This window comes from Scatophagus argus, chromosome 13 (genome assembly GCF_020382885.2).
Source record: "Scatophagus argus isolate fScaArg1 chromosome 13, fScaArg1.pri, whole genome shotgun sequence".
Classification (NCBI taxonomy): domain Eukaryota; kingdom Metazoa; phylum Chordata; class Actinopteri; family Scatophagidae; genus Scatophagus; species Scatophagus argus.
Window position 1 is genome coordinate 15,165,541 of NC_058505.1, and position 13,736 is coordinate 15,179,276.

The following is a 13,736-nucleotide window of genomic DNA, read 5'->3' on the forward strand; positions in this document are numbered from 1 at the left end:
GTGATGATTAAACTGATATACTGCTCCACAGAGCAACTTAAGGTGACTGACCCTGATGATAGCAGTACATTTTTCATTGTCAAATTATAAGATAAAATATCATTTGAAGAGAATTTGACACAAGTTGTGTATATCCAGTCTCCTATTCATTGCCAAGAAAGCAATTATCTGCGATGTACTTATACACAAAGTGCTCTGGCCAGTAAAATTACCTACACAAGTATTTACATTCAGTTTGCTCATGTAAGAAGTACACTTTTAATATTGTGTGTTGCAGTGAATTTATCCCTAATTATTTTCTCATGATGGTTATTTTTTCTTCCTTTGCAGAGAGAATCATAGACAGCATTCTAACTGCCACAAAAAATTATGGACTTAGAGAGGAGCTGGACAGGTGATTATTACAGCTCACCCACATGAACAGGAAGTCCAGTTTTTATATACCTGTCATTTCTTAATTTGACTAACTTCTGACCTTGCGCCTTGCAGTCTCGGCTGTAAAAGGTGCATCATTGTGGGCAACGGGGGAATCCTGTCCAACAAGTCTCTTGGTTCCCGAATAGATGACTACGATGTTGTGGTGAGGTAAGATGATGCCATAACAAAATACAACTTTACGAATGTCTGAGCAACTTGTCTCTCAAAACAACAATATTGCTTATAATTTACAAGTAAAATGTCATAAACAAGATGGAAACAATTGAATATGTGATATTTAATGTACCCTAATTGCAATAACACCTTATCAAAGTGCATAAACAGTAGTTTATGAAGTGTAATTTTATTTTGTGCTGTCAGGTTGAATGAAGCCCCAGTAAGTGGTTATGGCAAAGACGTGGGGACCAAAACCACCATGAGGATTACATATCCAGAGGGAGCTATCCAGAAGCCTGAACACTATGAAAAAGACTCACTTTTTGTTTTTTCCGCTTTCAAACCTCTGGATTTCAAGTGGCTCAGACAGATGGTCTTCAAGGAGAAACTGGTAAGGATATTTTTAAATCATTAAATTGTGAAAGTGAAAATGCTCAACATATTATACACACAAAGAACCCTGAAAGGTCTAGGAATGACAACTCACAGCTGGCATGTAACAGAAGTGTCTACTGCACAAAAGCTTAGCTTTAGACCCACTTATATTATTTTTTATTCATTTCAGTATTTTTTCCCCCAAATACTGAAAAAGGAAAGATGTTTCATCAGATTTGTTTTCTCACTTCCTGCACCCACTGAATTATGCTACAGAGAATTTCTACTTCTGTGGGTGTCTAAATGTGTCTGAATGTCTGAGTTATGTGGGGTTTTTTTTAGCAGAACATAGCAGTAACCTCACACACATTCTGCACATTCCTCCCTGTGGAAATGTAAGCCGTTTTTGTAAAGGCGTTAAATGGAGAGCATGAATCTTTACAATCTTTGCTTTGGATACTTCGAATTCTTATTGTGGAAAGGACAGTTGAGAAAAACGACTAGCTAGAAAAAATGACTAGCACATAAATTGCTTTTTTCATGCTACATTGCAATTTTGATGAGTTATATTATTCCCCATTTAACCTGTTCTCTCATGTATGGATATTGGTGTACTAAAAAGTATGAATTAATTTACTTCATAATAAGTCTTCTAGGCGTCCTTTTGAATGCCACAGTTAAGTGTTGGGCTGTCAGTTGGCTTCTTAATCACAAGATCAGCCTGAATGACAGAACTGGCTTTCCCTTATCTTTGGAGTATTACAGAAGGCAGTCATTTTTAATGGCTTCTCTGTCCTTTTATTGTCACTGAAAGAGCTCTCATAAGCACTTTCATTTTGCTCTTATTGAACAGTCTAAAAATAATATCTCTGTGAGAACATTTTTTTTTCCATTCAGCTCCAGGATATTGGCAGCACTCCATGTAAGGTTTTTGTATAGTCATTAAAATAAAAATAGTTGTATTGTAACAAGGCCATTCCATTGCCTTTAAATGTTTTAGCCCATTTACTGCATTTTTTTATTACTTTTATTCACAACTTACCATTTTTCAACACACGGTTTGTTAAACATTTGTTAAAATGTTTTTATTTCGTTTTTTTTCACTTTACATTACTGCAACGATACTGTACATAAGCTATATAAAATAGACCTTGCAAAAAGGCGCAGGTTGCACATAGGCAGAAAAGCTAAAATGTTTTACCTTATTGCTTCTGTCAGTCCAGAACTGGGGAGACCTGCTTTGTGTCCCAGCACAGCTGTGTGACTTTGTGTGACTTTTTCTTTTTTTTCTTTACAAGGTGACATTTGTCAAAACGGTACACTCCTGAGTAAGAGATGGGGGTTAAGAAAATCAAAAGGAAAGGACAATACGTTTTATAATAGAGGACTGAAAGGGCATACAACACTGAGACTTATCAGTGGTGCGAAGTTGGATTAAAGGTTAGAGAAATGGGAGGGGGAGGGATAATAGCTGGATAAGAGAAAATGAGCAGTAGAAGTTAACCATGAAGTAAATGGAAGAAAATGGCTTGCTTGGCTGGCTGATGGCTCCTACAGCCTTTGATAGGGCTCAGATTTGTGTCTGAAGGAGAGGACAGAGGAAGTGGCTGCCCCGGATAATTGATCTGGCCTCTGGCCTCTTTCATCTGCTAAAGAAGGAAGAATGTTCTTCGTGGGTCAAAAATCAGGGAGCAAAAAACAAAAAAATATATGTGTGTATATATATTTTGGTCAGAGCTTTGATGATAATGTGGAAGAATAAATCTCCCAGATGTGCAAAGATCAGTGAATGACCCATGGATAATCTTTTTCTTTTTAAATGCATCTTCAGTAGTATAAATTATATCATGCTCTGTTTAATAATTATGTGACTTGTGTCATTGGAATTTCTTTTCTGTAGAGCATCATAGTTAAGCTCAGTTCATGTCATACATATACATACCAGGACATACATATGACACCCCCCCCATCCTGACGCAAAGCAGAAAAAACTTGAAGGTGAAATTGCCATAGCCTGACACAGCTACACACTCTGAGGAGTGGATTTTCGGTCTCCATGTACAGTTCATGAATTAGCCAAAAATATTATTTGATAAGCCCAACTTTCTTGATAATAAATTAGACAAATTACAGTTTGCAACTTGTGTTTTCACCCATGTGGTGGCAGGTCTGGGTTGTTGTCATGCAATTTCCTTGTTGGCTCTCAAAACAAAAAAGGTTCCTCTGATGTTTAACCAAAGTCAGTGCTGATGTGTAGATATATGTACAGACATCACAAATAAACAAAACGTTGGTGTGTCCAGAAGGTTTTGGAACTACCTTTTTTTATTTGTTACAGTGACATTTTTGTATTGTTTAGCAGGTAGTTAATTAGAATGATAATTTAAATTTCTCTATACATCTGTCAGTTTAAGTGATGATTTAAATCAACAATATTTTTTCTACAATCTTAGAAAAAAATATTTTTTTGTACCATGTTTGTGCTAATTTACAGTAAATACTTGTCCTTACTCAGGTCTTGTTCATTACTGTTTTGAAATATCTTGATGTTTAAAAAAACAAGATCACTTCAGGAGAATACACAAAGATGAGTGGCGGGTAGATTTTACTATATACATAACCACATAAGCAGCATAAAATCATTTACAAATGCTGAAATGATGACCTTTTTTTAAAAAAACAACACTTTACTAGGGCAACAGTATCTGTTTACTATGAAAAGTGGATTTTAAGTCTTGGAAATAACATGAAAAAAAGGGAAGAGCTGTTAACCTAGCTTAATTGTGTCTGGCTCACACCCAGCACAGAGTAATGCAGTGGGCACATAAACATTTAGAGGTGTTTATATGTGTGTGTACATGTGCTCTCTGTGAACTTGGGGGCACACTCAATAGTGACTCATAAATGTTTTTTTTTCTTTTCACTTATTACAAGACAACCTATATCTAAATCAATAAAAGGCAGCTATCAGAGCTTTTGTTTATAGATAGACACTGCATACTTTAGGATATGCATCAGGAAATCCTCAGCAAACAGCAGCAAGCATCCCTCCCTTTGCTCTGTCCATTTATATCATTCCAGAGGCAGCGCCAGTGTAACTTTGGAAAGTTGTGATTTGGAAGCTTTTAGGGGGATTTCTTTGTACAATCTGTACACTAACAGCTGGAAGGGGTGCAAAACCTTTTCACGCTCCTTCTGTGGTTATGAAAGCAAGTGAATTTCTTCTGCTACTTCTTCTTTGAAAGGTTAGTGGGTGGTGCACACTTGTTGTGCAGCCACAAGTGACTCATCCATCCAGTTGTCAGCGTCCTTGACTATCCTGTGCTGTTGTGGCTTTTCAAATGCCTACAGCGTTGTCTTGGAACGCTGAACAGAATACAAATTAGCGAGGCAATTTCCCAATCTGATGTTATGTGTTTTGTACACTCTCACAAACATAAACTCTCACACACTTAGACATGTGATACTCTTAAACTTCAGGGCAAAATTCAGACTTGAGTTGAGCTTTGCAAACTTGACCTGATCACATCTTAGACCTGCAGACCCAGTTTTCTGTCTGCATTTTTGTCGCATTTTATTATAATTAGGGTACTGCAGCCTCACAAGCTTCCAACTTCCTAATCCCTCATTACCGCAGGTCTGTGTGATTACCACTCTGTCACTCTGCTTTCAAGTCCTGCCCCACATACGCAGCAGCCTGGTTGATTGCCCAGTTACATACTGTTTACAAATGTGCTCGGACATGATTTCCACAATCGCTGATATATTCTTTTTTCCTATTTATCTCGTGTCAGTTTTCCCCTGTGTGCACAGTGCGCATTCACGGTTCATGCACACACAGCCGCAGTTGTTTGTATATGCAGGGATATTTTCAAACAGAGCCAGCGAAGGATATACAGCTGGCAGTAAACATGGGGTTCCAAGGTTGGAGTGTCGGTGTTCTATCTCCTGTTTGTTTACAGGAGCCCTGCTTGCTCTCCACAGGCCAGAGAGATAAATGATGGATGGAGACAATTTAAGGAAGAGAGTACTTTTCCTTTAATAGGAAAACAGCCAGGAGGTTTTAATAAGAAGCATCAAAATACTGTAGCGAAGCCAGTGTTTTAAAAGCATCACACTTCTCTCAGGCAATGCCAGAAATGTGTGATGTGTTAAAGGAATTTGCTAAAATTGCCAGTTTTATCACATCAGTAATACTTTTCCAAATAAACTCCTTCATACTGTAATATTATTCAGAGACATTTCTTATAGCTAATCTCTGTGTAACACTTAGGTTTTATTTTGTTGTTGTTGTTGTTTTTTTCAGTTTGTCATTTTCATTGAGGATGCGCTGCAAGACAGAAATAACAGCTATATGGCTCTTTTTCTGAGCTCACAAATCTGTGCAGAAGCCCAAAGTGGCATGCATGCATGCATTCATAAACATTTACATACTTATAAACATGGATTCTGAACATGGACCAAGTGACTAACATAGTGTCCGGATGTCACTGATTACCGTGAGTGTTGTGTTTCAAAAATGAATCACCTACCTAGCACGCAGAGATTAACACTCAGACCTGCATTCTCGGTTCCGTTAGTGTTCTGATGCAATGATGCAATTCCAGAAATCTTAGGACCGTATATAAAACATAGATAAAACATAACGTGTTAATTTGGTCATCCTTTTTGACATATAATCAAATGCAAACGGAGTAATTTATTTAATGTTTATGGAATATATGCTTGTTTTGAATTTGATGCCAACAACATTTTTCAGAAAAGTTGTGACAGGAGACAACAAAAGACAGAAAATTGTAGACACCTGTTTAAAAACCTTCCACAGGTAAACAGGTTCATCGGTAGCAGGTGATAGTGTCCTGATGGGGGGTGGAAGGAGCATCCTTGAAAGGGCTCAGGAACGCTTCATAATCTTGTTCTCAGTAAACACAGTTTATATGACAGTTCATGTCGTAAATGTCACCCAAAAGACTGATTTGTTTTTTAGTCAGATACAAGAAAGATTCTGCCAGTGGGGTTATAAAAAGAACTGGCAACCTGCTTTTACCTAAAGAGCGTGTTGCAAGTCGTCAGGGTCACAGTGCTGTCAAATGTTGGTGCCATTTTCACACTGGCCGTCATGGGAGTGTGGAGATGAGGGTTTCACACACTGGATAACCTGAGAGAGGCCAGGAAAAGAGAAACCACCGTGACCTCGGTCAGGGCAGAGGTCTTGGTATGTGTCAAGAAAAGCAAAGCCAAATTGGTGAATGCTTCAGATTCCTGGCTAAGGTAAAGGAATAAAATAACCAGTAACTGTTCAGGATTTTACTTCTCTGGAGAATAGAAATCGTGATCCCCTCCTGTACCACCTACTTTGAAGAACCTCCCTCTTTTCAAACATTCTTTCTGAAATGGTTCCTATTGTATGTGGCGTGGCACTGCAACTTGAAAATTAAAAGGCCCAACATGTACACAGTGCTAATGACCTCCGGGCAAACTTAACTGTGATTGTTGTGATTGTGATTCTGCCTTCTGGAATCCTCTAATCCTCAATCCTCCCTGTTTGTGTCGTTCACCCCATACTCATCAAACACAACCACCCAGATAGAGCCAAATTGTAAGATAGCTGCATATCAAGGAAGGAAGGACATCTGTGTCATTCCAGCCATATTATGAGATTATTGTGGAGAATCCACAAGAACAGGTCAAAACTTTGAAATCAGACATATACTGTTTCTGGTTACCACGTGGAGCAGACAGAAAGCTGAAATTTGTTTGTGTTTGTTTACATTGAAGGGATTTAAAGCCACCCTAAGTAACCCAGCAGATGTGAAACTTTCCCCTCGTATTATGACTTCCGTTCCGTGCTTCACATTTCTACTCTCAGACCCGCGGGAACTCTAAACAAAGCTATCTGCTACAGTTTAGTTTAAAGGTGAGTTAGGTTCCATTGGCCACATTGAAACCAAACCACACTGAAAACCATAAACACAAGGTTGGAAGAGTTCAGGCTCTAAATCAAGCTGGTTATTTGAGCATTTTACATCTGTGGAGTAAAGTGCAACTGAGGTGTAATCCTGTTTTATGCAACAGGAAAAGGATGCATGTCTTCATGTTTATGTTGAGCCTAATTTAAGTCTTTCACCACCACTAGCCCTAGGCTACTTTTTGGATATTTTTAGTAGTTTTGTACATGAAGTAGATGACTTGAGTACAGATACTTGATGGAAACCAGCATTTTCAGAAGGTCTTGTACATTTTCCATTTTAGCACACGTTGTCATTGTTTTTTCAACTCTGTGTATCTCTTAGACTTTATCCCCTTTTTCATCTGTTTGATCCCTCGCTTGTCTTGGCTTACAGTGGGTCCTCTCCTCACCCTCTGCCATTGTCTTGTTGTAATCCTGTGCTCTAGGCTCTTTTGGTGATGGTTTGTATGGCGATGTGATTTTTTTCCTACAGCTGTGAAATTACAAGACAAATACACTTAGGCTTTGCAGAGCTTCTGTTACAACTGACAACAGTGACGTAAATAGAGTGCTTTTATGATATTAGTGAGCTCTCAGTGATGCTTTAATGGCTCTTACTTTTGCATCAGTAGCGTTTAGGAAACAACGCAATGAAGCCAAATTGTCAATGCAACATGATTGCGTACAGTAAATATGTTGTGTGTACATTTGTGTAGGAAACCACTTACTGCAACTGTTATAAAAGCAGATGACCACTGGACTGTCAGATATGAAGTAGCCTTAATGCGGATTTGACACATCTCCCTCTCCTCTTTCAATTCACTTTTAAAGCCATTCAAACAATCCAAACCAACCAACTTTAGCCTCTGTTTTTCTGAGGCCCACTTACTCTAAACCTGTGAACTTAAGGTTATGTGCTTTGATGCACCAGTGGTTTGTTGGTGAGCTGTTCATCCCATTCTGGGGATGTCTCACCGACAACTTGTGGAGTTAGCGCAAATATCCAGTTGGACCCAAAGAGGAACTGTTTAGATTTTCGTGGTCAGCATCACTGTGACCTCACATCCATCCCATTCTCATAAATGCTAAATCTGTAACCATTCTAAAATGAATACATGTGACAAAGGGTAAATGCCAGTTTCCTCACATTTGATCAAAGTTTGTGCTAAATTTGGATGTACACTTGACTAATGTCAACACAAGTAGGCATTCTACATCGACCTCCCTACAGCCTGCATGCATTGCAAACAATCAGCTCTCGCAGTTCACTGTTGCTTTGACAGGTGCCTTATTTGAGCACACATCCTTATGCACACACTTAAATGTAATAATCCAGACTAATTTAACCATAAAGCTGTCGCAGGAGAAGGGAACCAGCCATTTCCTCTCTGATCACAGCCCGATGACAGACCCAAACACCAAAGCTACACACTTCTGTTCACTGTTTTAGTGTGTGCGTGTGTGTGTGTGTGTCAGGGTTTGACGTGGTGTAGGACAGTGCTGTAGCTTCCTGTTCTGTCCATGGTCAAATGCCACTGGCTCAGCAGTGCTTTCAAACTAATACACACTCAGACAAGGGTTAGCGGTCAGTCCACAGTGGAAGCCACATCCTGTTCCCTGGAGGTTATTTGCTTTCAGCTTTGAGTGCTACTTCAGCAGTGCAGTTATTAAACAGTCTTCAATCACCATTTCTCATGATATACAATATAAGTTTCTTTGAACCTATATTTAATCAAACACAGCTCGGTGTGTTCTCACTAAACCCGCTGTTGTACTTTTTAGTATTCATTTCCAGTAGCAACCCCCAACGTCATCTTTGATGTCCTTTACAAGTGCCAAACATAGGTGGAGTGTTATCACTAACTTACCCTGTGCTCTCCACCCTAGCTGGTGGAGTGGGTGACCTGTAAGCAACTTCCCACATTCCTAAACTCATAACAGTACCCACAACCCCTTCCTTCCTGACCGTCCTGAATCTTACATACTAATTGCACTCACATTACTCTAAGCCACCTGTACTGTGCCATTTGTCTGAATGTCTTCAAAGAGATCCCCACCCCATGACATTTGTGTGCAAGTACATGTCGGGTCATTGCTGTTTAAAGTGAGGGGTGTGTGTTGTGTATCATTAGCTCCTCTCCTTCCAAGAATAAAGGAAGAAAAAACGCATCACTCTCTTTATTCAGCGTACACAGATGCGCACACACATCCAAACAGGGCTGCTAAATAGATTCCTGGCAAACACAAGCTGTGTTGACAGGAGAGATGAGCTGCTGTTCCTGTTGCAGCTTGCCCCAGGCACAGAGCTGGGCCCGTGTTCAAAAAGAGCCGCCACCGTTGAAGCCACAAAGCCAGCAGACTTGTTGCTACTGCCCCTGCCAACACACACAAACATACGCACACAGACTCATACACAGAGAGGGAGAGAGAGTCATGCATTGCGGTATCAAAGGGGGACGGGCGGGTGGTTGACTATTTGAACAGGTGATTCCCATTTACATCTGCTGACCCTGTTGGCTTCATGCCTTTTAGGAAGTCGCACTGTCAGGCAAGAGAATCACGCACTGCTAGTTCGTTGCACGTTTTTTTAATTTACCATTTGAAGTCGTGCTATGAAGAGAACTAGTTGAAGGTCTAATCATGTCAGATTTGGTTAAGAAGTCAAAAATTCTCATTAATTTGCAGGATGTGTATAGACTGTAATTTTCAAGGGTACTTTTTTTGTGACTTTGTGACTCAGTTTCCTAATAATCATTGGCTGATCTGGTATGCCTGAAATTGACTAGCACATTTCATCAGTGTTGCATAATGTTACTCAGGTATTTGATACTGGGATGCTGTTGTAGGGTTTGTGATTTCCCAACCGTAGAACAACAATAGCAGATCCTAAATGCAGACTTAAATACCATTTTTCCACAATGAAAAACAACACAATTTACTAACATAAACATAAACATAAAGCAGACTCATTCATCAAGTCTGACCAGATACTGCCAATGAATGAGCAACGTGTCTGCCATCAGGGCAGGAGAGTCAGAGAGAATTTGTATGAGGAAATCTGAAGGAGAAGCAGAAAAAGTCAGTCCTATAGTGAAAAGGAAAGTAAGTGTGTGTAATTATGATTTTTGTTTGCTAAATGTTAATCATCCTTATCATATCTGTCATTTTTATTTCTGTTGTCAGGTTTTAAATCTGTAAATTAAGGCTACGACTTGATAAACTTGGCGGTTTTGTTTAAAATATAAGACCGGCTGAAATTAGGTTTGTATCTGCTCTTACTGTGAGGAATACAGTGGGAAAATGGTAAAATGTGTTTTAAGATGCATTTAGAAAATCTTTATTCACTGATAAATAAATAAATCTAACATATAAATAAATCTAAATATAATATATCAATAAATATAAAACCCATTTTATAATAATCAGTCACCAACCCTTTTTACCTACAACTAATGAAACTTTTAAGAAAGGGCCTAAAGTGCTTCAGGGCAGCTGACCACACACACACACACACACACACACACACACTGCTTGATTCTGCTCCTACCAGGAGTAGTAATTACTGATGTCCTGCGAGCCCCTCACCCCGACGTCATCCATTAAAGGCCCAGAGACCATTTCCCTAATCAGTGCTAGTATGGGGTCTGGCTTCTGGTTGGCTTCTGTGTTTTATGTCAGCGCGACAGAGGATAATCTCACTTTGATGACTGGTTGGTAAATTGCAGTTGGCTGTCCACTGTGGAGGTGTCATCATGTGAGTGTCGGTTCTATGTTTTATGCACGTGAGTCTGACCTTGCAGGGAAAAAAAACACTACAGTCTTTGTGATGAAAACTACTAATGCATAACTTTCTGTGTTTCTTCTTTTGTTCTGTTTCTGTCTTGGCAATACCTCTAGAGGGGCACAGATGGTTTTTGGAAGTCAGTGGCTCACTACGTGCCTCGGGAGCCAGCGGACATAAGAATCCTAAATCCCTACTTCATCCAGGAGGCTGCCTTCCAGTTCATAGGCCTGCCCTTCAACAACGGCCTAATGGGCAAAGGGGTAAGACACATACTTACAGCACTTTTGCCAGTTAAATTTGCTTAATCTTAATCTCACCTCCTAGGTGATGGAGAGTTGGCAGTCAGTCTAACAACGTCACGGAAAAGCCACACACTCAGCAATTAGATTGTGTTTTTAACTGAGGAATCTGGATACTGGATGAGTCAGTAAAGACACTGTGCTGTCATCACAGGAAAAACTGAAATGCTTATTGTCATTGTCACTAAACAGAAGCCGAGCTTAGGTGGTGACAGCAAATGTGCTCTGCATTACACAACCGTCTCTCAGTAATAATTGTCACTCATGTAACTAACTAAGGAACATCTGCTCTTCAGTTATGTTTGACTTGAATATTTTTGTACTCTAATCTTTGTTTTGAATGCTTTCTTGGAGATTCTTTACCTCAGAATGCCAGCATACTTCCGCCATTTTCAAAATACAAAACGGGAAAGAGAGTATATTAAAGAGCTAACAATTTCTCGTTATTGACTTTGCCAAAATGTTAAATCTCTGTTGCAAACCTGGTCAAGTTTCAGTTCTACAGTACTACAGTACAGTAGGAAGATAATGCATGTGCTTTGCCTATGAATCATGTCTGTGTGGACCTGAGACTGCTGTATCAGGTCTTGACCAGAGAACATTTTGTTGGAGGGATACAGTGAACACATTGTAGTTGGTGAAAGTCTAAAGTAATGGTTATGGAGGATTTGAAATCAGATACTGGTGTATACTGTATGTGTACATAGTTATATCCACATATTACGGAGTTGTGTGTGTTTTGTTGGCAAGTAGAGAGGGATATTGTTAGAGAATTGGAGAGGACATGAGGAGTGGATAATTGTAACGTTGCCCTCTGGGGCCACCAGAACACCCCAGCATGAACTCCATTCTGCAACATGTGTTCAGCATGTGGGCATCTGGCCTGTATGTATGTGTGTGTGTGTGTGTGTGAGAGAGAGAGAGAGAGCATGAGAGTGCCGGTCATTTGTGTGTGCACATTTTATGCATGTGTCTGACTGTTTGCAGTGCTGGCTCACACAGTACAGGCTGCATTCTTTGCCTATCACACTTTCTTGTCTATCTTCTGACCATTGTAGTTTATGTTTGTGGAAATTAATGAAGAGGTCTATCTGTTACACTGGTGTTTATGTTGAATGTCTGTGTGACTGTGCGTGTGCATGTGTAAATGAATCTGTATTAGAACACACAGTAGGGGGCTGGCCAGCTGCTGATTCAGCTCCACCTACCCTGAGGGCTGCAAATCAGGGTAATGATTTAAATGGGGCCTCCCGCCACTCTTTCTTCTGTAGCCACTTTTTTTTTCGACTAGTTCTCAAACACACACACGCACACACACCCCACACACAGCACCTATACCCCCCAGATCTCTGGCAGCCCAAGGCAGTTAGGAAGCACTGTTCAACTCATCACTGTGTCGTAGCAGGGGTCTGCAGGGGTCGCGTCTTAAAGGTAATAGTTAATCACCAAGTGCTCAAAGTCAGTTAGCAGCTGCAGAGCAGAACAAAGACAGAGGTACAAAGGAAGGAAGTAGATGCATGAGAGGCAAAGGACATCTGCCTCTTAGCTGGTGTCAGAAACCGTACTCAGTTTCAAAATTGGCTGAAAATGATAATACCGCATGTGTTTTTTGTCCGTACTAATCCCCGCGTTACTCTAAATAAGTAAAGACAGTGTGTGCACTGTGATGTTCTGACAGCCTACCTCTCTGGTTTTACAACAGAACATTCCAACTTTGGGAACAGTTGCTATAACGATGGCACTCCATAACTGTGATGAGGTGGCAGTGGCTGGTTTCGGCTACGACATGAACACGCCCCATGCACCTCTGCACTACTACGAGACTGTCAAGATGTCCGCCATTAAAGAGGTGAGTTTTTGAACATCTCAACGCAGCATCAAGAGGTAAAAATCTTTTGTGTTCTATAAATTTAGCACATTTTTGTAAATTACCCAGGTGCTCTTAGATGACCAGATTTTTAAATGAAATCTGGTGTTTTGTCATTGTCTCCATGCTAATAAGAACACTATTTTCTGGCTTCTCTCAACCCGCTCTGGCCACCAATGAAACACGTAACTGTAATCTTTGAGAAGGAGGGAGGGAGGGACCTAGGAGGTTGGACTGTTTACAGCCAAAATACATTCACTACAAAGCACCCATGATGCATAATTATTTAATTAATCCTTATTGAAATAGAGTCAAAATGACAAACAAAAAACTAAACTCAAAGATTTAACTGAATGAAAATAAGACTGTGATTAAAATTACTTTCACTTTTAAAGCAAGTATATCAAGGAGAATCCTTTATGTAATACAACATTATAAGTGGCAAAGGTATGAACTTCATGAGTAATACTGTACACTGTTTAGAATAAGATCCATATTTGGAACTTTTTCCATTTTCCAAATTTAATAAATCAAAACAATTTTCAGGTCAGCCTCTATTTTGATGAGTAAGCAAACATCCCCTGGACAGTCTCCATGATCTCATTTTTTTATGTATTTTATTTATAATGGAGGTACATGGAAACAGACCCCACACAACAGCGGTGTGCTGGTGTTCACCAACAGTCCTTCCAACAGTCTAGTTAAACCAAAGAAAACAAAAGTCTTCTGCTTTAAACACCAAAATCACATCAGGGTCAATTACCTAAATCAAGTATGTCTCAAGAACCTGAGACACCATGAGAGCTTATAAGTGCTCTGTTTGGACTCAGTCATGTCAAAGAGTAAAGGTTGCAGTGACCCATTTGA

General features: G+C 39.7%; 1 protein-coding gene across 7 annotated transcripts in view; it reads left to right on the forward strand.

The window, feature by feature from the left end:
- Positions 1–13,736, forward strand: part of LOC124068849 (CMP-N-acetylneuraminate-beta-1,4-galactoside alpha-2,3-sialyltransferase-like) — a 44,458-nt gene that overhangs the window by 25,647 nt on the left and 5,075 nt on the right. For all 7 annotated transcript variants that reach the window (XM_046407340.1, XM_046407335.1, XM_046407339.1 and 4 more), the window contains 5 exons: positions 331–394; positions 490–585; positions 799–985; positions 10,817–10,963; positions 12,705–12,851. In XM_046407340.1, the coding sequence (XP_046263296.1) occupies positions 331–394; positions 490–585; positions 799–985; positions 10,817–10,963; positions 12,705–12,851 (641 nt within the window). The remainder of the gene's footprint in view (positions 1–330; positions 395–489; positions 586–798; positions 986–10,816; positions 10,964–12,704; positions 12,852–13,736) is intronic.